This window comes from Castor canadensis, chromosome 15, assembly GCF_047511655.1.
Source record: "Castor canadensis chromosome 15, mCasCan1.hap1v2, whole genome shotgun sequence".
NCBI lineage: Eukaryota > Metazoa > Chordata > Mammalia > Rodentia > Castoridae > Castor > Castor canadensis.
The window spans coordinates 54,780,231-54,806,100 of NC_133400.1; the positions used below are offsets into that span (position 1 = coordinate 54,780,231).

The 25,870-nt window shown below is 37.9% G+C and overlaps 1 protein-coding gene across 4 annotated transcripts in view; it reads right to left on the reverse strand.

Moving 5' to 3' along the window:
• Positions 1-25,870, reverse strand: part of Epc1 (enhancer of polycomb homolog 1) — an 86,878-nt gene that overhangs the window by 35,177 nt on the left and 25,831 nt on the right. The window contains exons 1-2 of one of the 4 annotated variants that reach the window (XM_020157317.2): positions 25,182-25,635; positions 23,917-24,084 (exon numbers count right to left, since the gene is read on the reverse strand). The exons of 1 other annotated variant lie outside the window; for it this stretch is intronic. In XM_020157317.2, coding sequence (XP_020012906.1) covers positions 24,052-24,084; positions 25,182-25,334 — 186 coding nt within the window. In that variant the 5' untranslated portion in view covers positions 25,335-25,635 and the 3' untranslated portion in view covers positions 23,917-24,051. Of the gene's footprint in view, positions 1-23,916; positions 24,085-25,181; positions 25,636-25,870 lie in introns of those variants that run through there. 2 more of the 4 variants (XM_020157312.2, XM_020157313.2) reach the window with 2 other exon arrangements.

The window sequence follows — 25,870 nt, forward strand, 5'->3', positions numbered from 1 at the left end:
TTTGCTTTGAGTAGGAAGAATGGTAAGCCAAGTTAAAAAAAAACAACTATGATGATTCAGTATTTATTGAATGCCTCAACCAAATACCTAAGATTATGCAACTCTAAATTACACTTATATAGTAAAAAGTTCAGATGTTTCCTGAAGACAGTATCTATCACTGAAATTTCTGAGCAATCTACTTGTTATACCATATAGGCTAACGTTCCCAAACTGTGTCCTCTGGAATACTAATTTCAAATCATCAATAGGTAATCAATAGTTCTGATAGTATAAAAAAAGTACAGGAAATACTCGGCTTGAAAACTGATTTTTTAACTTTAGGACTTTTGAGAACTGTTAACATGCTAATGCCAATCATGGTTCTCAATGAGGAAGGATAGAATTACAAACCTAGAACCACAAAATCATCTTTTCAGAAGTTATTCATTAATAGTTCATTCAAAGCTTTAGAATATAATTTAGGTAGTATGGGTATAAAACAAGAGCTAGAGATGTGGGGCAGAATGCTTGGACTTAAGTTTGTTCATTAAGTGACTAAATAGATTTTCTGAGTGCACCAACTATGTGCTTGGCATTGAGGACATATGGTAAATAAAATAGACATGCTCTACATGCTTACCCTACAGTAAGAGGACAGATGGTTAATAACAGTCTTAAAAATAACTGCAGCATAAAAACTGGAAGTGCTAGGAAGAAAATACAATGTGTTGTGGGAAATATCAATAGGAAACAGATTTCAGGGACAGTATTACTTTTACTAGTGGAAAAAGCTAATACCTGCAGGAATAAGAGTTAGGTGAACAATCCACCTATGAAGAGGGCATAGCTATTTGAAGAGCACTTGTTCATGACACCTTGGGGGGATAAAGTTTCCTTATAAAATATTTATAGTAATTATAGTAATTAGACTCAGTTACACTTTCACAGTTAATTACCAAAACACCAACTTCAACTCTAGTTTTTAAAAAAATAATAGGCATAAATGTAAACCAGCCTGATGTAACAGGGAGCATAAATAAAACTACATAAAGAATTCTTTAATATACAAATCTAATATATGTATATTTTCTTATACCTATTTTTGCCTCTCTTTTTCTCTGGCCAAGAAATTCATTTTTTTTTACTCCTCATTTTTCCCTTTCATGTGGCCTTTTATGATCAGTGAAATGTGTGGGTAGTTAACACAAAAGAGCTGACTGGCTCTAAACAAGGTATATGGCTAATATTTGAGGAGAAAATATCACTTTTTATTAAATAAGGGTTACAACACATCAGTTATTTGTAGATAAAACCTATCTCAAAGGGCAGGTCTTGCAAATTTGTCACAAGCATCTGTTCTGTGCCTTTGCTCAGATGATATTTCTGCTAGTATCACCACTCTTCATATCCCCACCCCACCACAGAAAATTCCCAGTGTACTTCAAAGTCTAGCTTAAAATTATTTTTTTTCTGCCCCTCCATACACAAGATTTTTCCCTCATTTATACTCCTACAGTAGTATATTCTGTGTTTAGGACAGCATGCTTAATCACTTCACGAGGGCTGGGATTGCAGGCCTATACTACCACAAAGGCTTGCAGTTTTTTATTTAAATCTCACAGCAATCTTAAGATGTAGCAAATATCATCCTCATTTCAAAATCATCAAACTTGGTTAGGTTCACATACTTGGATTCAAACCCAATGACAACTCCAAAGTAAGAACTCTTAACATTTCTCTATATTGACCCTCCTCCCAAACTACTTCCCAAAAAAATGGAAAAAGAAAAAAAAAATCCTACAGATTGCTTGTTTGTTGTAAGGGGAAAAGAGTAACTATACAGTGGAGAAATTGGACCATGCCTGGACCACTAAATGGCCAAAATGAACATTATCAGTGAGGTGCAGAATATTCTATCTATGAATACAAAATTTGAATCTAATTGAGAAGACATGAGACAAAGCTAACAGGAGACCATTCTATTTAAAAAAGCACAAGGATTGTATTCTTCAAAAGTTTCTACATTATCAAAGTTTAAGCAGCCACTGAAGTATTTTGGGGCAAAAGGCCATGATGTTGTAAATAGTTTGAGGGCAAAAAAGAATGAATGTACATTTGCACACATGTGTGGGAATGGGTGAATAGGGAGAACAGAGGCAGGGAAAGTATGCACAGGAAAAAGAAGGGAAGAAAGAGAAGAGAATAGAGCAAATAGGGGAGTGTTAAAAACAGTTGTGCTCTACATACTATTTCTTTTTTAGAAACTTTTCTATAATTGAAGGTATTTCCAAATACTTGGGTTTTTTTTTAAAGCACAAAAAGAAAGGGGAAAAAGGTAGTAGGCAAGAGATGCAAGGACTACTTTCAGAACTGTTGTCAAGTAACTACATGATCTTTATGTGAAAGTTTCTGACTCTTAATCTCCCTATCTGGTTTCAGGATACTGTCTTCTGAAAAGTAGTTCCAGAGAAATTATTATGTGAGGATTTCTATACTTCAATAATTTCAGAAAATGCAAAGTTATGCCAAAAACCACTATGATCTTCCAATAAGTAATTGAGTATTTCTTAATTATTCATTTGATCACTGTGAATGTGATCTACTGAAATGTTTGGTGGGGCCCACTCTTTAATAATTTAAAGCAGTAAAAAGTATAAGCATTAAAATAAAGTCATAATGTTGTGATATGCTAAAACCATTCTCTCCTACAACAGAATTTATCAATTTCTGAAAACAACTTCGTGATTCCTTTCACTATTGAACTCACAATGAGATTTTTTTTATTTTTAAGGAACTCTTAAAAGTGGAATTACCTTTTATGGACAATGATACAAATTAGAGGTTGGCAAACCATAGCCTGGGGAGTCAAATCCTGCCCACCACGCATTTTTGTAAATAATTTCTTTGGAACATAGTCAGGTCCAATCATTTATATATTGTCTATGGCTGCTATTGTCCTACAAAAAGAAAACTGAGCCTTAGTGGCAGAGACTGTAAAATCTACAAAGCCGACAATACTTACTATCTAATTCTTTACTGAAAAAGTTTCAGATTTCTGGTATAGATCTGTTTAGGTTATGAGATTCAGTTCGCACTGAGTACTAAGATTTGTACATATTTAAAATAACTGTTGAACACTATAAAATGGCTTGAATGGGAAAAAGTGGTAGTTTATATGGTGTATTCATTATTAAATTCAGACTAAAACTAAAAATAATCTTACATAATTTTTTTCCTTAACTATCACAGAGCCCCTTGGTTTCAACAGAACCGTAAGGCCTCCAGTATCACTTCCGATATTTGTACTAGTAATATCTTTCTGTATAGTTATAAAAGGAGCTCCGATAGGTTTTAAAACTTTGTTTAATTATGTTATCTTTTCTTCATTTGCTAAAACTCACCCTTTAATTTCGAATTATTTTTATATTTGGTACCATAATACTTTTTAAAATATAAAACATGGTGCATGAGAATATGAGTTTCTGATTTCATTAGAATTTTCTGTATCAAATGGGAAGGCATATTTTAGCTATCCAAATTTAACAGCACACAATCATCAGAAATGTGGATTGCAATCCCAATCTTGCCATTTTCTAGCTGTGCGATGAATTCTCTGAACCTCAATTTCCCTTTTAGTATAACCAGGTAATTGTCATAAGGAGAAATGAAATAAAAACACAGTATCTCATACAAATTTATTTGCTCTTTGAAAATTAAAATCAATTGAAGTCTTTTTTTTTAAACTGGTGAAGGGCAGAAAATGCCACCTAACTTGTAAAAAAGTTGCTTTGAGGATTAAAAGCTATGTCCATAAAATCCTGGTGCATTTGTCATTCTACATGGCAAATTACAATAAATGCCCTAAAGTAGTAATAATTTTATTAAAAGTATACATGAGCCAATAAAGAATAAGACTAATTCCAAATTTATTCTTTGTTTCCTACTAATCTTAAAAAAGAAAATATTCTAAATTTCCACTTAATTTTTACTGGCAGACTGTTATTGTCAGCTGTTAACCTCTGAAGTTGACCAAATCCCACTACAGAATTTAAGGACTTTCTATGAAAAATTCAGTTATTAGCCTACAGAAACTACAGTCAGTCACTTCAACTTTTATGAGAATGAGATCTCTACATAGTTTAAAACACACAAGAAAAAAAAAAAGTGCATCAGTGTTGTAAGGAAGTCTCTGTTCTCACAACTTTCCTCAACATGTTAGTGGCAGCAATTCATTTCAAATTATTATTTAGATCATACACCTCATCCCACAATGGATAAGAGATAATTCACAGGAACATTTTTAATATGATTGCTACCTGAAATAAATCTGGTAATCTCTTTCCCATGGAAAGAAGACAAAATACATTAACAATTAATTTGAGGAGGAAGCAATGGTTGCAAAGCTTGAGCATGCCTACAGTAGTTTTAAGTCTAATTTTGATATACTTAAATTATCTTTTTTATAGCCATAAAAGGGCAATTATATTTCTTCTTGAGAAAGGCCTTAGGTTCGTAAAATAAGCATCAAAAAAAAATTCTTCCTATATTTTGCAGCAAAGAGATAAAATACCTCAAGTAAATACAGCTTCCAGATGATATTTAAAACAGTTTCTCACAAAAATATTAAGTAAGCCATGCTAAGTTTGGATAATCTTAGGAGCTGTATTAAATTTGACCAGAATGAAAAGTTGAGTCTTCTAAATCTAAACAAGGAAAAAATAATCACAATTTCATTTGATTCAAAGAGGCAAACTGAAGCAGAGTGTGCCAATTTTAACCTGATAAAGGCAAATTAACTTCCCAATAGTAAATGGTGGCAGAGGACTAGCATACTTAATTAGGAACTACCAACCACAGCATGCCTTCTACTATATAAATGATGTGACCAAATTTATATTAAAATCTAAACAAAGAGCTGGACATTGTGGTGCTTAGGAGGATCATAGCTTGAGGCCCTGGCAAAAAGGGAAAAACAGAGACCCTATCTGAAAAAAATAAACTAGCAAAAAGAGCTGGGGTCATGGTTTAAGTGGCAGAGTGCCTTCCCTATGAAGTGTGAAGCCCTGAATTCAAATACCAGTACCTCAAAAAAAAAAAAAAAAAAAGAAAGAAAGAAATCTAACCACAAACCATGATTAGAATCCAAACTTTACTTTTTAATAGGGAGAGGATAGATTAAAAGATAAAACATGGCCCACTTAATAATATACACCTCTAATCTCTCTTCACAAAAGTTCTCTAAAAACAAGGACAGTTAGCACACTGCCAAAACCACAAGAAGCTGTAGAATAAAATCTTTGCCCCAAAGATGAATACCAAAAGTGTTCTTCCTCGAATATTTCTGGCACAACTGCACTTTCCAGTCCTCCAGAGGGTGGGTGAGACTAGGTGACTAATTCTGCTCCATGAACTGTAAGTCAAAGTGACTTAGGTTATATCTGGACCATAGCACTTAACTGCTGGAGAAAGACGTGAAGTCTTTCAAAGCACTTTCCCACCCGTCACCATGTTTGAGATGCTGACTGTTGCAGCAGCCTGGTTCCCCAGCTGACCTATGATGATGATTCAAAATGTGACACAAACAAGAAATAAACTTTTGTACTATTTCTTTGAAGGTGCTTGCTATCATAGTATAATTCAGCCCTAGCATAACTTATGTATGCCATTGATTTGAAGGTCAGGAAATAAGCAAGCAAATTTTATGAAGCTAGATGACAATTGATATCATACAGTATAAATTATTGGATAAAAAGTCATTTACAGTAACTTGAAAAGCAGTACCATATTTAATCAGAACATTAAAATTGTGGTTTGGTTGTTCTATATGTGGTATTACAAGAAAGGAGGGAGGGCAGACAGTGACAGAAACCCTAATGTGTATCTCCTCCAGGAAGAGTAGGTTCATGGTAGCAGCATTTAGAAGACATACACTTGGTAAAGAATACTGGCACATGAGCTTCCGGAATGGAAACTCATTAGAAGCCAGTGAAGTAGAAGCACACTTGCAAAGTTGTGCTGCCAACAAACCAGCAAACATCAAGAGCCTGGATTACAAACAAATCTGACTCATTTAAAGGTATGCTCATTTACTCTCTAAGTTTTCAGGGAAGCAGACTTAAGTGTTTTAGCTCTCAAGGAGGGCACATTTTCCAAAGTGTACTTTAGATGAGGCTAAGGAAGAGGATGGAAAAGAAAAGAATCTACTAGATATCTATGTCAAAAGCCACAATAATCTATGAACACGAGAACCTCTTCAAGGGGCAGATTTAGTGCCTAAATGAGACTATTTCCCTTTAGCCACAACAAAGGTGGGCCAAAAGTCAGCCTGATGGGATTTCTGAATTGTTATAGATTTGGAAAATGGGAGCATTTATTGTGGTCATCTTATCCCTGTTATTCCAATGTACACTGGGGTAGGGAGAAGGAAGTTACAGGTGAACTTTTGTTTTTCTTACTTCGGTAGTACTGAGGCTTAAGCTTAGGGCCTCATGCTTGCTAGACAGGTGCTCTATTACTTGAACCACACCTCCAGACCTTTTTACTTTAGTTATTTTTTGGATAGGATCTGGTGTTTTTATCCAAGAGCAGTTTAGGGAATAGCTGGGATTACAAGTGTGGTTCACCATGCCTGGACTGCAGATAACATTTTCACTCACAGATCTCTAGCTCAAGAGCAAACACACCCACCCTTAATATACAGATTAGTGTGCATCACCTGGATATCCTAAGACTTCATGTTTGATGCTGTAATTAACTGGGACTTTGGGGCTGGTTTCGTTGCAGAAGGGAGTATTTTGTCAGTGAGAAAAGTAAGCTGATGGGCTGGAAGTGTGGCTCAAGTGGTAGATGGCCTGCCTAGCAAGTACAAGGCTGAGTTCAAACTGAAGTACTTCCCCCAAAAGTAAACAATAACAAGAAATTTCAGAAAAGCAAGCAGAATCTTTAGTAAAACAGAAGGATTGATATGCTGTTGGTATTGCCTGCCCAATATTTTTGTTTCTGCCTTTTGGTCACATGTTAGGATTGTACCTCCTGGTCCCTCTATGGTTAAGCAGAGCTATGTGACCTTCTGTTTTTTTTTTTTTTTTCAATGTTCACTCACATCTTTTACTGAGAAAGTTTAAGTCCATGCTCACAACAAAGGTAAAAGGCTCAAATAAATCATATATTTTATCACAGCACAAATATTGAATCTGTGAGGCAGCAAACTGATAACTGATACAGTCCATCCTCCAACTTTCAGAGGCTCAGAAGTACAAGAAATTTTCCATAGAATAAAGATTTATTGATGTATGTGACCTTTTGTTGACAGATAATTTTAATGGCTGGTTCAAGACAGAAGATCTTTGAGAGCTTTTATTCCTCTACGACAGCCATGTTCAGGATGGAGGCTCTCTGTAGGCTTGGATCCTGGAGTGAGGTCATGTAGAACAGAGCCCTCAGGTCAACCCAAAGGGAATGCAGTGCTAGCTATATCTTTGTTACAAATCCATTAAGACTGGGGTGGGGGGAATTCTATATTTATAGTTCAACCTTCCCTGTCCTGTCTAAGTAAGGGAACCCTTAAACTCATTAAATATTCAAGTCAGAGGCAAGCTTACAGATTGACTAGTTCAAGTTCCCTTTACAAGGGATAAAAGTGAGAGTGTGAGGCCCAGCAATTAAGAGACTGGTCTCATCAGAGTAACCACAAGGTAGAATTATTATCTTCATGTAATTCTAAAGTATAATAGGAGTAATGCTCCTAATCTCTAACTCTGAGATATACTGAACTAGAAACATGAATAAATTAAAATAGGCCACTCCATTCATTCATTCCACAAATAATGAAGGCATTAAACTCTAATGCTAGAGGTACTAAAAGACTATAATCAAATAACCACTTAAATACAATGGAAGTTTAGAGTAGCAATTGCTATGAAAGAGGTGCTTATAATTGCCTGTAATAGACTTGTCATAATGAATGGACAACTAAGGAAGTGACCTTGAGCTGGGATCTGAAGGATCACTGAAAGATTACATGAACCCATAGTGGAATGATGTTTCAACATATGGGGATAAACAAGAACTGATCCCTCAGATAAAGGGAACTTGAAGGCTTTAAGGAACTAAAAGAGGTAGAGGCCAGGTCACATAAAGCCCAGTATACATGCCACTTTGAATACAAGGGGAACAGGTTTTTTCACAGGAATGAAGAGATTTTTGTTTTCAAACAATTGTGAACTGGCTGTGTTAAGAATATTGGGGAGGCAGCAACTGTAGTCCTGGGAGACTAGTAAGGAAACTTTAACCCAATGTAGAAAAGAAACATCATACCCTGAATTAGAGATGTGGTAATAGGAATAGTAACACTTGAAATATTTAGCATATTTCTCAAAATAACTTACACTGAAATTTTTACGCAGGATATTTTAAACTTTTGCTAGCCTATATAAACTTTAATCCTAGTTTTTTATCTTCTCCATTGGAATGCATAGTATATTTGAATACATTAAACTGAGTGGAAGGGTAGGCCAACACCAATTTGTTATGGCTAACAAAGGAACAGAATTTACGTCACAACATCTTCAATAAGTCGCAGAAATCCTTTTAAAAAACATATTAGGCACGAGTTTCATTCTTCTTCATTTAGTAGTAGTTAAACGTTAGATGACCCTGCATTATTTCCCAAGGGCAGACAGGTTGTTTAGTGAAAATTAAAATGCTTGTTTCATCACTACAAAATTATAAGAAATTTCTGAAGTCATGTCTACTGTACAAAATGACAGTATAAGAATTAAAATGAAAGACAAAAACCCTCAATAGATACTTTTAAATCAGTGTACAGAAACACCCAAGAGAAGATAGGTATAGTGGTGCACCCCTGTAATCCCAACACTCAGGAGATTGACAAGAGGATCCAGACTTCTAGGCCAGCCTGGGTTAATAGTGAGACCTTGTCTCAAACAAACAAACTAAGACAAAACAAAACAAACAAAAAAGAAAAACCCAAGACAAATTAATCAAGGAATATTTATTGGTAGGCAGAAAAAAAAAAAAAACAACACTTTTATTTTAGAGAAATTGCATTACAAAGAAAAAATTTGCAAAAGGAAAAAAAATTATACAATTCTCCAAGATGCCACTATGGTAGATGAAAAGGAAAGTTCAAGGTATATAACAAGAAGGTATTTGCAATCTAAATATTCATTTTTAAAACTTTCAGATCAGAGAAGAAATTTTAATGTTAAAAAAATTTATAGTAAAAGAATTTAATTTTACATGATTTATTTTACTTGTATTTACTTCAAATGACTTTTCTGGAACTTACATAGTTTTATCAGACTGAGTGGTAACATATAAACTATCCAAAACAAAAACAATTATTTCTGATCTTTATAAAAACAGGGACTAAAAAAACCAACCTCAGATTTTCTTATTTACCATGTGAATTATAAGCCCCCTGAAGAAAAAAACATGTTTGTAGACACCACAGTATTTGCCATTATACTTTGAAAATGTAAGTTTCTAACTATTTGATGTGTAAGTCACCTCAAATGTCAACACAATACAAAACTGGACTTTTAGCACAGAATTTCACAAAATACACTTCTGGGTTTCTCTGGCTTAAAATTTTGACTTATTACAATTTTTCGTGTACTTCCTAAAAGCAATAGCTTAAATCCTACTTCATTAGCCTCACTCCAAACACTCAAAAGGCAGGAAAACAAAATCACTTTAGAACACAAAGTTATCAGAGAATCTAAATTTTTCCAGAGCTATTTAACCATTAACTCAAGAAACACTTGTGCTACCACAATATTAAGCCTTTAAAGATATACTAATGCTTTTGCTTTCAAAGGGTGTGCAGTATATTGACCAATTATATAATTTGTCTTCTAGAGTTCAGGAACTACATTAGGGTTTGGAAAGAGAAAGGCTTCATAAAACTGGATAGTAAATACAAGCAGTTCAGTTCACTGAGCAGTGTTTGTGGAAGACAGCCTCTAAAGATGAAATCCAAGGATACTTGCTTCTTGGTGTTCAGACCTTCAGATAGTCTGCCTACCACACAGTACCGTGGTTGGTCTATGACCAATAGCATCACTTTGAAGGTTAGGTTACAAGAAAGAGACTGTTATGTAGCTTTTGAGCATACTCTTACTCTCTTGGGTTAACTTGTTCTGGCAAAAAAAAAAAAAAAAAAAAAAAAGACTTGGGGCTTGTGAGGACATGCAGGTAGTCAATGGAGAGACCTGTGTGATGAAGAACGAAAAGTGTCTAGCCAATAACGTGAGTGAGGCTGAAAGAAGTCTGAAGCAGGCAGGGTTGGCAACCCTGAACAGCTTTTCTGTAGCTGAGCCAGAACTACCCAGTAAAGCTGTTCCTGGATTTCCTGACCCTCAGAAACCGAGAGAAGCATACTGATGTTTGTTTTACACTGCTAAATTGTGGGTAGTTATGTAGTAATAGGTTACAAACATGTACGTTAGTCCTGAGAGTCTCCACTACCACAATGAAAAAAACCCTAAAATATTGGAATTCCTTTCAAACCAATCCACAGACTTCAAAGTCCATTAGTGATGACGCCTCCTAGTGTTGTCATATTGCTACAGGTTAGGTTAGAAAATTGGAAACTGGAAGAAGGCATGTCCCATGAGGAAGAGGCAGAAAATTTCATTATACTGTTACCTTTAGTTATGTAAACAGTAGAAACTTTACCTAACTAACTGGGTGATGGAACTAATAAGATTCTCACCCAGAGTTAAAAGTGTTGCTTTGTTTTTCTTCTACTTAAAGTAAAAAACAAAATTAAGTCAAGAATTCTTAAGGAAAGAGAAGTCAGAACTTGGTGGTTTTGAAAACTTGCAATCTCTAGATTACAAAAAATGCTAAACTTAAAATGAATTCTCACCTAAGATCAAATCCAAGACACTACTGAAATACATGGTCCAAAAACTAAACTGAGGGAGTAACTGTGAAAACAATCTATCTGCCTGTCTGCCTATCTATCTATCCATCCATCCATCCATCCTGGAGATAGAACTCAGGGTTTCCTGCTCTACCATTTGTGCTACACCCCCAGTTCTTTTGTTTTTTAGTTTGTTTTTCAGATAGTGCCTCCCTAACTTTGTCTGGGATGGCCTCAAACCATGATCCTCCTACCTCTGCCTACCAAGAAGCTGGGAAGTACTATCCCACCTGACTTTGTAAAATCTTTTGGTAAGACCACAGAAAGACCAATGATGGTGCCTCACAGTACAATTCAGTCAGACAAAAAGCCTGCTAAAGAGACCCATGTGCTTCATAGATTATCTTGTGTTGTTTCTCACCTGGAGCTCGAAGAAGTACATAAATTTACTTATGCACATAATTTCAACTAATGGGTAAGTTTCAATAAAAACTGCAGAATACTCAGAGTTTTAAAAAGAAATATATACATAGAAACACTGCTTGCTGAACTGAAGGAGACAAGAGATAGTAGAAATGAAAAGAGGCTTTCAGAGGCCAAAGTTTTGGCAGAAAGCAAGCTAACAAAAGCACTCAGTTGCAAACATGTACCTTTCATGACAAGGAGGTGAGTCAGAAGGCAGAACTGCCCAAATGGCAAAGGTGGGATCAACTGGTAAATTATACCCAGTACTTGAGACTTGACCAAGGAACCTGCAATACTGTCTGGCTGGATTTCAGAATTGCCATGGACCAGCAGGGACTTCCTTGTGCCTGCAATCTCTCACTGCCCTCCTCCAACACAAATGTTTTATAGTGGTTATCTAAGTTTGATCCAGTATTATATACTGTTGGGGAGCAGATAACATATCTCTTTAGCTTTACAGGTCAAGAGGAATTGCACATGAGAAGCTGAACTTAAGGAAATTTATCCAAAAAGCCTCAATTGTACCTGAACTTGATTTAAGAGAGATTCTGGACTTCAGTGGGATGAGATTTTGGGGGGCTTTTGAGTAAGGTAAGAATGATTTGCATGTGGGAGGGATGTGAGCCTTTAGTAGCCAGTATCTCTACCTCCTGACCTCACAGTCTTGTGTAGTCCCTTCCTATGTTTTACCAGGGTTGATTATGAATGTGACAAATAGCATATGACAATAAGTAATAAGTGCATAAATTCTGAAATTAGGACATAAAAGGCTGGGACCTTTCTCTGTCTCCCTCTCCCCTCTTTCTTTCTCTCCCTTCCCTCTCATTCTGGGGGAAGTCAGCTGTCATGTTGTGAGGACAATGAGACAGCTAAGGGAGAAGTCCGTAAGAAGTGGGGACTTAAGTCACCAAGGGATTGAGGCTTGCTAACAACCATATGAATCAGGTTGAAGTGAATTTTCTAGATCCAGTCAAAGCTTTAGAAAGCTCCAACTCAAGAGCTATACCCAAGAGCTATACTGTGCTGCTGTGACAGATTCTGGGCCAGTATCATCAAGAAAAGCCACTCTTAAATTCCCAGTCCTCAGAATCTCTGAAATGCTGTGAAACTTGGGGATAATTTGTTATGTAGCAGTAAATAGTAACAGGCTTAAGGGGGAAAAGGGAAAAGGTTTGGACATGGTTACAAATCTCAGATCACACACTGTCCCCCATCCTACTAAGGAGTTGTTGGTGGTGTATTTTGGTCTATAAGAAAAAAGGACAGTTTGAGGATTTTAAGTATCAAATAATTTTAACTATCAAATAATAACCAACCACCATTTTAGAAAGATCATATTCAAAACTTTGAGGGGATTGCAACTTTGACAAGTAAAAGGGAGACTTGTTAAAGCATTTGTAGATGAAGAGTGCTCTAAACTTTAAACAGGAATTCTTCAATTTAAGTGCATTAATTTGACAGAGCAGTCTTAAGAATTGGAAAATCACTAAAATGTACAGAACTTATCAAAAAGTATGGAAAACTTTTTTCCTTGGCAGCCCACAAGTCCCTCAAAAACATATTTTATACATCACAGGCATTCTATGGGATACCGCTATTTGAGAAAACAATCTATTTGTATTGACTTTCTTGTCTTGTTAAGACCATGGTTTTGGATACCTTATTATCTCACACTAAATCATAAATAAAACTAGGTTTTATATATAAAAACCAGTGTCTACTCACTACTTCATAGCCAGTATCATGTTACAGTAAAAATTTGTTTAAAAATTTAACCTACTTTAAAAACACAGTTCTATCTTTCAAGGACTAAAAAACAAAACTAAAATAGTATGTTAAAAAGAACTGAGCACTTACTATATGTAAGGTACTATGCCTAAAGTTCATGTTTTAAACTCAGTGCAATTAGCTACTCTCAACCTTACCAGACCCAGGATTTTTTCTTTTCAAATTCTGTCATTATCTTTCTTATATACACTTTGTTTGAATAATCAATCCAAGGACCCAACTATACAATAAGAATTAAAAGGGAAGTAATTTATGATAAAAGATGTATTTTAACTTGCAAATGCTGGGGGGCGTTTCCCCAGGAAGACAAAATGAAGTAACCACAGAAACTTAAAACAGAGAATCAATGAATGTAACAGTTAGTTGTATTCCTGGAAAATTTTAGTGTATATCAAAACTATACAAAAAATTCACAAGTAAAAACGGAATAAGGTTCTACATTAGGATAATTTATATATGGGAATTTTATCTACTGGAATGTCCTGCCAGATACTAGCAATTCTTAGTTTTGTGTGACTGATTTTTGCATGGTGAGAACACATAATTTCTAGGCCATGTCCTATTAACTGCCAATGGTACCCTCCAATAACTGTTACATTCAAAAGTGCCCCCACATTATTTCCAGAGTGTTTCCAAGATGGGCGAGAATAGTGCAGATCCTGTTGAGAACCACTATAGAGAAAGGAGAGGTCTCAGATGGTCTGTTACAACCTTTAACGGCCCATCTCCTGAGCACTATTCTTCTTTGTAAAGGTATACAAGTTGTTGGCTATTTCTTGTAAAACTCAAAAACAAACAAAAAAGGTATTTATATAAGTGTGCAGCAGGAGTGAAGTTCAAGGGTCAACCAATTTCTACCCAGTGGAGCTGTCCTTTCAGGATACCATGCCATCTGTAGCTACAGCATGGTTCCTTACAATTCTAAGTATCTAGCAGGAGGGCATTTGGAATGGTTTCCTCATTTGAGCTGGATAAATCCCATCATTCTTTGCATTCATACCACAGTGCTGGAGACTTAACACGATCACCCTGGCTCATCACAATTTCTGAGAGCACCATCCTCTAGCCTGACCCAATTTTCCAGTCTTCTCCACCATGTCACATTCCTCTATTCTGTTCTCTAGAATAAAGATATCACTTCCAATGTTCCTGCTGTAGCTAGTCTGTTAGTGTGTCCCAAACAGTACTTACTATAGCTATTAATTTTCCCATATCCAACATACTTACAGATGGGGTAAGCATTCATTTTCATTGCTTTCCATTGTCAGCTATATAGCATTTTTTCATTAGTCTTTGAAAACAAAAAGAAACAACCCCCCCCACAACCTCTCAGAAGTTCATACTATCACTTTGTATCCCAGTTGTGACAGTCATCGTCTCTAATACCACACTTGCGGTATTTTTCATAGTGACAATACCTACACAGATAATTGTCATGACCTTCACACTCACACTGATCTTTTCCTCTATTGCCACCATTCCTGTAGTTATAGTCTAGACCTTGTCTTCATGATCAATCGTACTACCTACGAAACCTAAATTCAAGCATCCTAATCCTTAACCACCACCCCTGACTTGGTTTCACCAATGCAAGCACTCCTTTTCTAACAAAGAATTTCCCCAGTCTTCTGTTCCAATGAGTTTCTGTAACAGTCTTCTACTGTTACCAACTTCCTGGTGTCATCTTTTGCTAATCCAGTTTAGATACCGTGGTCCAGCACAATAATTTGCCTCACAAATATTTTTGATTTCTTCATTCCTGTCTTCCTCTTTTGTACTTGCTTGGCAAACCTCAACCCTAGATAAACCCTATCTAGAAATCAAGCTGAATCCTCGATTTTCATTCGGCTGCCCAAGTGAGCTGACTGGTGTCATTTTTAAAATGATCACAAATATTGAGCCTTCAGCTAATGAATCAATGCTACTACATTTTTCTAGTAAGTCAGCTTTCCCATACCTACCTACCTTCGTCTCTCAAGGTTTCCCCTTACTCTCAGGTGATGAGCTCACCTCATACTTCATAGAGAAACAGAATCAAAGGATAAACTACCTCATCACTTCACCAACCAATGTGCATTTTTTTCTCATATAGTTGCCTTCCTTACTTAAAGAAAAGTAGTAGTATTCCATCTCTAATTAGCAACCCATCTCTCCATAAAACTTATTTAGGAGAGACAAGAAATAGTCATTAGAAGCAAAGTCCTTGAATAAGGGGAATGGGGATACTTCTCCTCACCCCACACCCACTGGCCATAGTACTAGGGTTTGAACTCAGGGCTTGTGGTCTACCACTTGAGTCACACCTCCAGCCCTAAGGCAGGGATGTGATTATTTCATCCTTTTCAATGAAATCACTGTTTTACTAGTTTCAGTAAATTATTTTTATTCCTAACTGCTTTAACATTTTTACCTACAAATTTGATTGCCTTTTTAATATCTATTTTTTTCTGTTGACTTTTTTTTTTTTTTTTGGTATTTGTCACATTTTCCAGCTTTTTGCATGTCTGGTAATTTTTGGGGTTGAACTCCAGGTTTCATGCTTGCTAGGTAGGCGCTCTACCACTTGAGCCACTCCACCAGCTCAAAACACACGATCTTTTGGTATTCCTTCAGACATTTTTGGTCTTCGTTCTGGAACACAAGTAAGTTGCTTTAATTTTGTATTGATTCTCTTGAACCTAGTGTTCAATCTATGCTAGGGAAAATTCAGAACAATATTTAGACTAGAACTAATTTGGCCCTACCCAGGATAATAATCCTTTTGAGAGCTTTACTTTACCGAGTATTACAAGGCCTTTCCTTTCTGGCCAGGGGGATGTAACATTCCCCAAACTTGTTAGTTTCCCTATAGGATCAGGCCAACTTTCAGGCAGAAGACTCAAGGGGAACCTTGAGTTCTTTCTGTACAGCTCTGTGATCTGCCAAGACGCTGAATTGTCGCTCCTTAAATATAGTCTCCCAGGCTGTGTTTGGGAATCTCCCCTCCTGGTGCTGCATTCTGAAAATTCCCAAGGCAGGGATCTGGAGCAATTCAGGGCTCAGCTTTATTTTCCTTTTATCTGCTAGAATTTTGCAATGAATTTTTAAAAAGAAAATGTATATAGATCTCACAGTCCCTTCCAGCTTCTGTCCTATTTTTTCTGCTCACTTTTATAAAAGAGTTATTGTGAAGAATCACCGACACTTGCTATGTCCTCACTTTTCATCTCACTGGGCTTTCCTTCCTACTACTCCACTAAAATAAGCCAAGGGCACACATCTAGTCAAACTAAACAATCATTTTCCCATACAATCTTCTCAATGGACATAGCTAACTAATGCCTTTCTTGAGACATTTTTATCCTCATTTTCTTCCCACCTAATAGTTCTTCCTCTGAGCCCCAGTGTCCACCACAGCTTAAAATATCAACTAGATGCTAAAGTCTACCAAATTAATAGTACCAATCCATGACTTTTATACACTTAGAGGATGAATTGCTCTAATGTATTACATTCTCATGTATCCAATTACATCTGGATGAGAGATTTTTCAAATTTATTGAGCTTATCTTTTTTATATCCTCCCTCCTTACTTTTCCCTCAGTAAGTGGTCCAATCACTTACATAGCTGCTCAAGTTACTACTCAGAAGTTCATCCTTATTCTTTTCACTCCATCTAATACAGTCAAGTCCATCAGTGGGTTCTGTTGGTTCTACCTCCAAAATGTACTTCGAATCCATCCATTTCTCTTTTATCTCTACTTCTTAAAGCCACCATTAGCTCACACTCTTGCCCAACAAGACTCAATTCTCCATGTGGTATTCAAAATGATCTTCAAAAAAAAAAAAAAAAAAAAAGTTAGCTCATGCCATTCCTTTACCTGAAACTAATGGCTCACTTCATTTTAAAGCAATCCAACTTCCTTATGGTAACCTATTATACTTTAACTGATCTGGATGCCTGAATACCTAACCAACCTCTCTGTTCTGGTCATACTAGCCTTCTTTTTTTGTTCCTTCCTCAGGCTCTCCTGCCTGGAATGTTCTTTATGCAGATCTTCACAGGGGTAGCTTATTTCCACCATTCAGGTCTCATATTAAATGTGAATTGACCATCTTTACAAAGGAAATTATCTTTCCCACTCTACCTGCAATCTGTATTTCTTGTTCTTCTGCCATTAAAAAAACCATGTTAAAATTGTACTTTTATATATTTCTTTTGGTTTTTGTCTGTATTCCCTCAAAAGAATTCAGTCAACACCTGCACATCCATGTTTATTGCGGCACTATTCACAATAGCCAAGTTATGGAAACAGCCAAGATGCCCCAGCACAGACGAATGGATTAAGAAAATGTGGTATCTATACACAATGGAATTTTATGCAGCCATGAAGAAGAATGAAATGTTATCATTCGCTGGTAAATGGATGGAACTGGAGAACATCATTCTGAGTGAGGTTAGCCTGGCCCAAAAGACCAAAAATCGTATGTTCTCCCTCATATGTGGACATTAGATCATGGGCAAACACAACAAGTGGATTGGACTATGAGCACATGATAAACGCGAGAGCACACAAGGGAGGGGTGAGGATAGGTAAGACACCTAAAAAACTAGCTAGCATTTGTTGCCCTTAATGCAGAGAAACTAAAGCAGATACCTTAAAAGCAACTGAGGCCAATAGGAAAAGGGGAACAGGTACTAGAGAAAAGGTGAGATCAAAAAGAATTAACCTAGAAGGTAACACCCACGCACAGGAAATCAATGTGAGTCAATGCCCTGTAATGCTATCCTTATCTCAACCAGCAAAACCCCTTGTTCCTTCTTATTAATGCTTATACTGTCTCTACAACAAAATTAGAGATAAGGGGAAAATAGTTTCTGCTGGGTATTGAGGGGAGGGAGCGGGAGGGGGTGGAGTGGGTGGTAAGGGAGGGGGTGGGGGCAGGGGGGAGAAATGAACCAAGCCTTGTATGCACATATGAATAATAAAAGAAAAAAAAAATAAAGTACAATGTATTTAAAAAAAAAAAAAAAGAATTCAGTCAAACATATAAATCCCTTACTGGGCACTATTTCAGGTTCTAAAAACACATCAGTGAACAAAGCAGACAAAAATTCCTATCTTCACTAAAGCCCACAGTCTAAAATGCAATACCCAAGAAACAATCCCTGTTTGTTCACTCTGGAATTCACAGGTATTCTAACAGTATCAGGTTCATAGCAAATAAACAATTTTTGCTACAGAGATGAATAAAAATGGACTTGTCTGTATTTTCTGTCTTTGTACAATGCACCTTACCTCAAATATCTCTAATTATTTATTACAACAGTGATCAAATTTTTTGCTTCAGACTTCAAGAAAGCCATATTTATATTTTGTTGCAGACACTATTTACCTTAGAGGTAAAGCATGAATTTGTAATCCCAACAGAATTCTGCCTCTAATCTCAAATTCTCATAACAATGAAAGTATTCTGTGATTAATGCATCCATCTATATCCTTTAAATCTTTCAGAGCTTTGCATTAGAACATGAGTATTCTGAAACTAAACAGGAAATCAATTAATCACCCATGGACCTAGACTACCTGGACTACCTGTACTTCTTTGCAATCTACCTTGTATGATGGGGAAATGAAGTCTCAAGATTTAATGACTATTCAATGAACACAAAAAATAATTTGGAAACATTTAAATTAGTGGCAGCACAATACAGTCATTACAACAGGAAGCTATCACAAGATCTCTTTTTCATTGTACAATTAAGAAACATGGGTTGTGGAAGCACACATGTACAATGATACAGCACCAGAGGCTGGACCAGGACCTAGGTCTAGTAACTCCCAATTTGATGTTTTTCTTAATTAATAATTACCTAAATTGAAAGATGCAGTTTTGTACAACTACATCATACAACTCTTTAAGGAGGGAGAACACATTTTTATAGCAGACAATCCCAAATATAAGGAACTATATAAGTGTTAAGTCTTTTTTGAGCACCATTAAAAAGGTCATTCTAAAGGTGTTTGGCAATAAAAACATCTGTCCAACATTTTTACATATACTTTCTTATTCCCTCCTCAAAGTTACCTTGTAAGGTATGTCAGAAGACAGTTAATACATGAAAAGTCTAAATTCATTTAGTGAGGTTAAGTGACTTGTTAAAGACCACAAAGTCGAGGCACATTTTCCCAGAGGATATACATCTGCCATTTGAGATTCTAAATTATCAAAATAATCTATCCCAATACATAAGAAGATTAGAACCTATATTAAATCACCCACAGGACATGTTAAAGTTTGGGTTATCCTTGTCTCTGAATTTACTCTTACGGCCACATCCTACTTATTCAGTCAGTGCTTGCTAATATTGAAGAAAACTCAATCAAAACAATTTGCTTTAATTAAATTCAGCAAGCTATGCCACAAGGCATATCCAAAGTGGTCCCAAACTTTAAAAAACTAACCTTCATTACATCTGTCAAAGAATTCATTATTTCTGTATTTATCAAAGCTGTAATACAGATAATGTGGCATACATTTACAAAGGTCACAAAGTTTCCTTTATTTTTCATTTATTTACAGCAGCAGGGCTGAAAAATTTACTTATTGTACTTAAAGATACAAAGTTGGGTAGCTACTATGTTTAAAACATGGTAATAGCTCAAAGTCATTATTTATAATCATAGGCTTTAAGAAACTTGACCAGCAACAATTTGGTACAATTTATAAACATGCTAAAGGCAACACAGTATCAAGTAGATTTACTGAAAGCAATTCTATCAAGTTTAAATTACTGAATCCTTTTCTACTGATTTCCCCATCATTTGATTTATTCCTACCAGAAATTTATTATATTAAGTCACATTCCAATGGTTCAAGTTTGCTTTTTAAAAGTAAAATATTCTATAATCCCTAAAACTATTTCATACTTTCGTACCTAGTGACTCACAATTCCTTTAATTCCCAAGTTACAATGAAAAATTCTCATTTCTTTGTGGGTTCTCTAATTCTAAGAAGTAAAATCATAAACTATTACCCTATAATATTATTGTTCCCTTTAAAATGCTAGCCTGTTTTTTAACTACTAACAATTAAATACCCTTAACTTGTCTGGAAATATAGCCAGAATCCACATTTTTATATAAGCAAACAGAACTCTCTACATAGTAAAATGCTTAAAAATAACACCTCTGTGTTTGTGTGTGTGTGTACATGGTTTCCTTATGTTTCTTTACCATTACTATTCGTAAAAAACCACATGGCAGAATGCAAGGCATAAAACTGAAACCAGTCTGTTTTTAATAAAATACTAGGGGTGATGGGTATATTTAATCTTGCCTAGCTTGACAAAACTTTTTTTTTTTGTGGTACTGGGGGTTGAACCCACAGCTTGTGCATGCTAGGCATACACTCAACCACTGATCTACATCACCAGCTCATTGATACATTTTTACACACAGCTTTTCATCTCGTTTGCTCTGTATTTAAATGGTACTTTTAATTAAGTTCTATTAATTAACGGAAAATGTAATTTAGTAAAAAGTCCATAGCTCATTACAAAGTAAGCACAAACTACCTTTAGATATATAATCCCATCGGTTTTATTAGTTTTATATGAAAAACAAAGTCTGGACATACAGTAATCTAAGTATTTAAATATCAAACTATACACTAAAACAAAAATTAATGCTAACAATTTAGGCACCTAGGCACTAATGTTTTCAAGGGCGCCCTTTTGTAATTGAGAATCCTCAGTCTCTTCCTAGGTTGCTACACCCTTTAAATATTTTAATTATTCTCCTCTGCTAAGACTTAAGTAACTGCCACTCTGAGGTAAAACCAAAATAGCTTCTTCTGATTATTTCTGAGACAAAAAATCTTAACCCTGGGGCTTTCTGCCCTGACCCATTACCAATATCTAGAGGAACTGATAACAAGCATTAATCTAGAAAAACATACTACAAAACTTTACATGCATATTGTGGGAATTCACCAACTTCCAGAATCATTTCCATGTCACCCTCAGAACCTCCCCCCTCGCCCGCTTAGAAACTTCTACTCAAAAATATCTTAAACAGGGTAGAAAGTTAAAATCTGAATTTATTACTTAATTATCTCTGATTTTATTTGGACTCTTTGCTAATGCAAAAAAAAAAAACCCAATATTCTCAATTCCTTTCTAATCTAAACTGTATGTAGTTTCTGTATTAAACACTGCTTCTACTACAATGGAGATTGTACACGTTTTTTGATGGGACTGAGGTTTGAACTCAGGGCTACAGACTTGCAAAGCAGGCACTCTACCTCTTGAGCCACGCCATGAACTGAAAAACTAGGTTATCTTATAAAAAATAGTTTAAATGGAAGGTTTTTTTAAAAACCACATTAGGAATATACAGTATTTCTATTTCCCCCTATATTAAAACAAACTCCTCCCTACTTTATAAAGTCCTTAGTTTGGCTTTAATAATACTCTACACTGGGCCAGTAATGAGGAGAAAAGGTAGGAGTACAAGAGGATTTTTTTGTCAAATTTTGAGCCCTGTAAAATCAAGCAGTTGGGTAATGGTAATTAGACCCTACTTCTAACAGTCTTAAGTGGCCATGCAGCTAACATCAATATGACATCACATCTTAATTATATCAAATATCCTGGCAAAAACCATGAAAGTAATAGTTAAGTTTCAACTCCACATAAATGAAGACATGCCCCCTTACACAACCCAACGAAAAAGTTAAACTACTACAAAGCTCCAATTTGCTAAACACTACTTTAAAAACAACTTTTTATGATCTACTCTAAAGTGATGTTTACATTTTGACAAAAACATCTCATACTACTAATCTCTTTAGTAAGGTACCCTTTCAATTACATGTGAAGCTGTGGTACTAAATTTAAGATTTTTTTTTTTTTTTTGGTGATGTGGAGTTTGAACTCAGGGCCTCATACTTGCTAGACAGGTGCTCTTACTCCTTGAGCCACTCCACAAGCCCTTAAGATTTGAAAGGTAATAATCTAAAATTAGAAATGATAAATTACTACAATGGGACATCCACTTCTCTCCCACTTGTTTAAACTTCTATCTTTAACCTCCAAAGGGACTCATTTAACTGATAAAGCTGATAGTGTATTGTTTTTGTGATTTAAAATCTACATCTGTGACTCTAAAAGCTTTCATCAATTGTTATCCTTTGATACAGCAATTTGTTACATTCTACAAATTCAAACATTTAATAACATGATTCAGTCAAGTCCTTCAATTAATTATAATCTGGAGTTATTTTTCAACCTACTACAATGATAGAAACTAAGTTATAAAGTTGAGGAACACTTTTCACCTGCAAGTATTTTTCCTGGGGGGGGGGTGTGCAGCAGCGGGCAGGGGCTTCTACTTAAAGTTGTTTCTTAAAAATTAAGAAGCATGCCTAATCAGGCCAAATGTGTTCTGCTTTTATTAATACTGGCTGAGTGGGAATACAATGTTAAAAGAGATTTCTCAGAGAGTGTGGTGGTGCATGCCTGTAGAGCACCTGAGAGGCTGAGGCTGGAGGATCATGAGTTCCAGGCCAGCCTGGGCTACATAGTGAGACCCTGTCTCAAAAAAACAAACCACCACAAGACTCACATTTCTATCAAGTTTACCAGGTAAACAAAACAAAACTAATTATGTATATCTAAAAGTAGGTATATTTCACATAATTTTTCAGATATATTTTCATCATGAAATGCTTAATAGGGTGGTGTATAAGAAACTGCCGTCACCTAAATTTACCCTATGATTCATAACAAAAATAAGATTATATATTTTTTCTAAGCTAGCAGGTCAATTCAGGTTCAGGTTCAGGTTCAAGGTTACAGTACACCAATGTGTCAAAAAGCGAAAGGTTTATTCCTTTTTGTAAGCACAAAATGCTCCAACAAATTATTGGTTTCTCTTCCTGAGGTTAACTCATAATCAGCTTCACGTTTGGTATACACCTTAATATTGTACAGCATATTGTCGTTTATATGGCCTACCACTAGCAGGATGAACCACAGGACTGGAGACCAGCTTCTTTACCAGGAATTTTCTGCATTCTTAGATGCAGTACCTATCCTTGAGATCTGTGCTTCACTGGTCATACCTAGTTTTGGTTGGCTGTAAGGTGAAAAACTAAATAGATAACGGAAAAATTAGTCTGAAGGAGGAGAAAATTCTATATTCCTCAAAAGTAGGGACTGCAAATGCTACAACCTAATGATAGCTATTGCTCTATAAAACGTCAAAATTTCAGCGAACCAAAAATCTTTCACATTTAACAGGCATTGATCCTGCAGTTGAGCTCAGCTCTCCTTTGAGGTCGTAGCTTTTGGGCCTATCCAAAGTATTCACAGAAGCAAGAGTTAGCTAAATTTCTAAAGTACGCTGTGGTGCTGTCTTGCTTAATCAACACGTTCCCTTTTCTCAGCTGAAAATAAGAACTATAATTTCTAGAGGTATGGCAACACCAACACCCCAACTTGAAAGCATTATCTGGAAAACCCCCCCCCCAAAAAAAGACAAGATTCTGCAGTCACAGTACTTTAATTTTAAAAAACAAATCACTTATTTAAAAATAAAACAAATGGCACCATTCTACTCTAAGTTGATACAAGCAAAAATGAAAGGCACTGTTCTTGTAGGTAGTGCGTTGGAAAGTCAGTACTTCTCTAGATAATCTCAACGACAGACACTTGGTTTATCTGTAAATTAGACTGAGGACACTACTCTCAAAAGAAACATTCCACTGTCAAAGCTATTTTTTAACTTTAAGGTTAAACAACCCAAGCGGTTTAAAGAGTTTTATTTCCAAAAACATTACAGAGCATAGGAAATTCTTACAATACCAACAGAAGTATTACAGTACAATTTTCCACAACACTGCAGCCCAAGTCCGCGTGAATGCTCGACTTCCTTCAACTGTCAACACACTGCGCCCTGTTTAATTGGCTGTACCTGAAAACCAAGGCATGCAATTCCTTAGGATTAGAAGTCAGGTTACACTGTCAAGGATCTGGGGGACAGGAGAGGAACATCCTACCACCCCTGCGTCTGGAGCTCACTTCCACTGCAAGGTTGCAGCTCTGACAAACTACCAAACTATTAGCTGCAAACAAGCAGTAAATGCCGAAAAGCCCACCCAATTTGCGTATCTCAACGTTGGGGCATCCGTGAAGGAATTCGCCTAACTTCAGCCCCCCTCTCCAAATCTGGATGTGTAACATTCAACTGGGTCTTTCTCTCCCCCCTCTTTTGAGATCAGAAAGCAGGACCACTTAAATTTATGTTGCAGATAAACAGGAACGAGCAACAAGAACAAAAAGCTGCAGGTTTTAAAAGAGCCATAGACTCCAGACAAATGTGCAACACATCCTCATGGATTTTAAGGAAAAAGTCGGGGACAGTCGCTTAGCACATCCTCCGACTACGCAGCTTTGGGGATGGATGCAAACGTCCCGGGACGAGGGCTGCGGGCCGGTCCCGTGTGGCCGGGAAGTTTCGCCGAGCGCGCCGAGCTGTCAAGACGGGCCCCGGAGCTCCACGTGAGCGCGGCGCCGAGCCCCACGGGGAAGCCCACGTCCCCGACGGTGCACACAACTGCGCGCCCGGGCCGCAGCGGCCCCGGAGCGCCACCCAGCGGCCCGCGGAGGGACCTGCAGGCGGGTCTCCGGCGCCCGGCTCGCCGCACCCCCACCGCCGCCCAGCCGTTCCCCTCTCCGGATGCACAAGGCCCAACCCAAGAACTACGACCACAAAATGGCTGCCGGCGGCTTCGTCACGTGACCCCTTTGTGCCTTTCGGGCCCCCGAACTCCGCGGGACCCTGGTACAAGTAGCCAGGGTCGGCGGGTGGCCTTAGAGGAGGCTCCGCCGGGCCGCGGCGGCCGGGGGTCGAGGCCCGAGGAGGCGGGATAAAGACCCGGCCGGCGACCGACGGTCGGCGGCGGAGAGAAGATGGCGGCCATTTTGTGTGGGTCGGCTGCTCCGCCGCCGCCGCAGGCAGCAGAGGGAGCGGGGCCTGGCGGCGGGTCGGACAGGGGAGTTAACACGTACCGACTCCTCTTCCTTCTCCATTCCGGTGGGCATCTGCGGCACGGCCCGGTTTATCGAGGCGTATTCGTGCAGGTCGGGCAGATCCTCACAGCGGAACACCGGCAGCGGCTTCGAGGCGTCTAGCGCCCGCGCCCGAAACGACAGTTTACTCATCTCAGGCGCAGCAGATACCTCTCCGCTTTGGGGAAACGGCCCCGGCCAGCGGGATCATGGAGAACCGGGGGTTCGGTCCCCACTCGCCTGCCGCTGCCGGGGACTTGAGGGGCGGAGCGCAGAGCCCGCCGTTCGGGCACTAACAGCAGCCGGGAGGGTGGGAGGCTGTGCCGCTCCGCTCCTCTCTCGCTCGCTCTCTTCAATACGCCATGGCCAACATGGCGGACATTAAAACTCCACTGTGCGCTCTTCAGCCAACCCCAGCCATTCCCCACACTGCATCGCGCAGCGGCGCGGGCACGCGGCGGGGGGGGGAGCGCGGGCTCGAGGCGGGCGCCGGCACGGAGCGCGCGTCCCGCCAACCCCCGGCGCCCGCCGGCCTCGCTCCCCGCGCCCGCAGCTCGGCTCGCGGCCCCCGCCCTCCGCCCTCCGCGGCCGGGGGCGGCGGGGCGCTCGGGCGCCGGGGATCCCGCTCGTGGCTCGCGCCCGCGCCTGTCCGCCGCGCCGGCTCTGGCGCAGGCAGGGCGGCCGGGCCG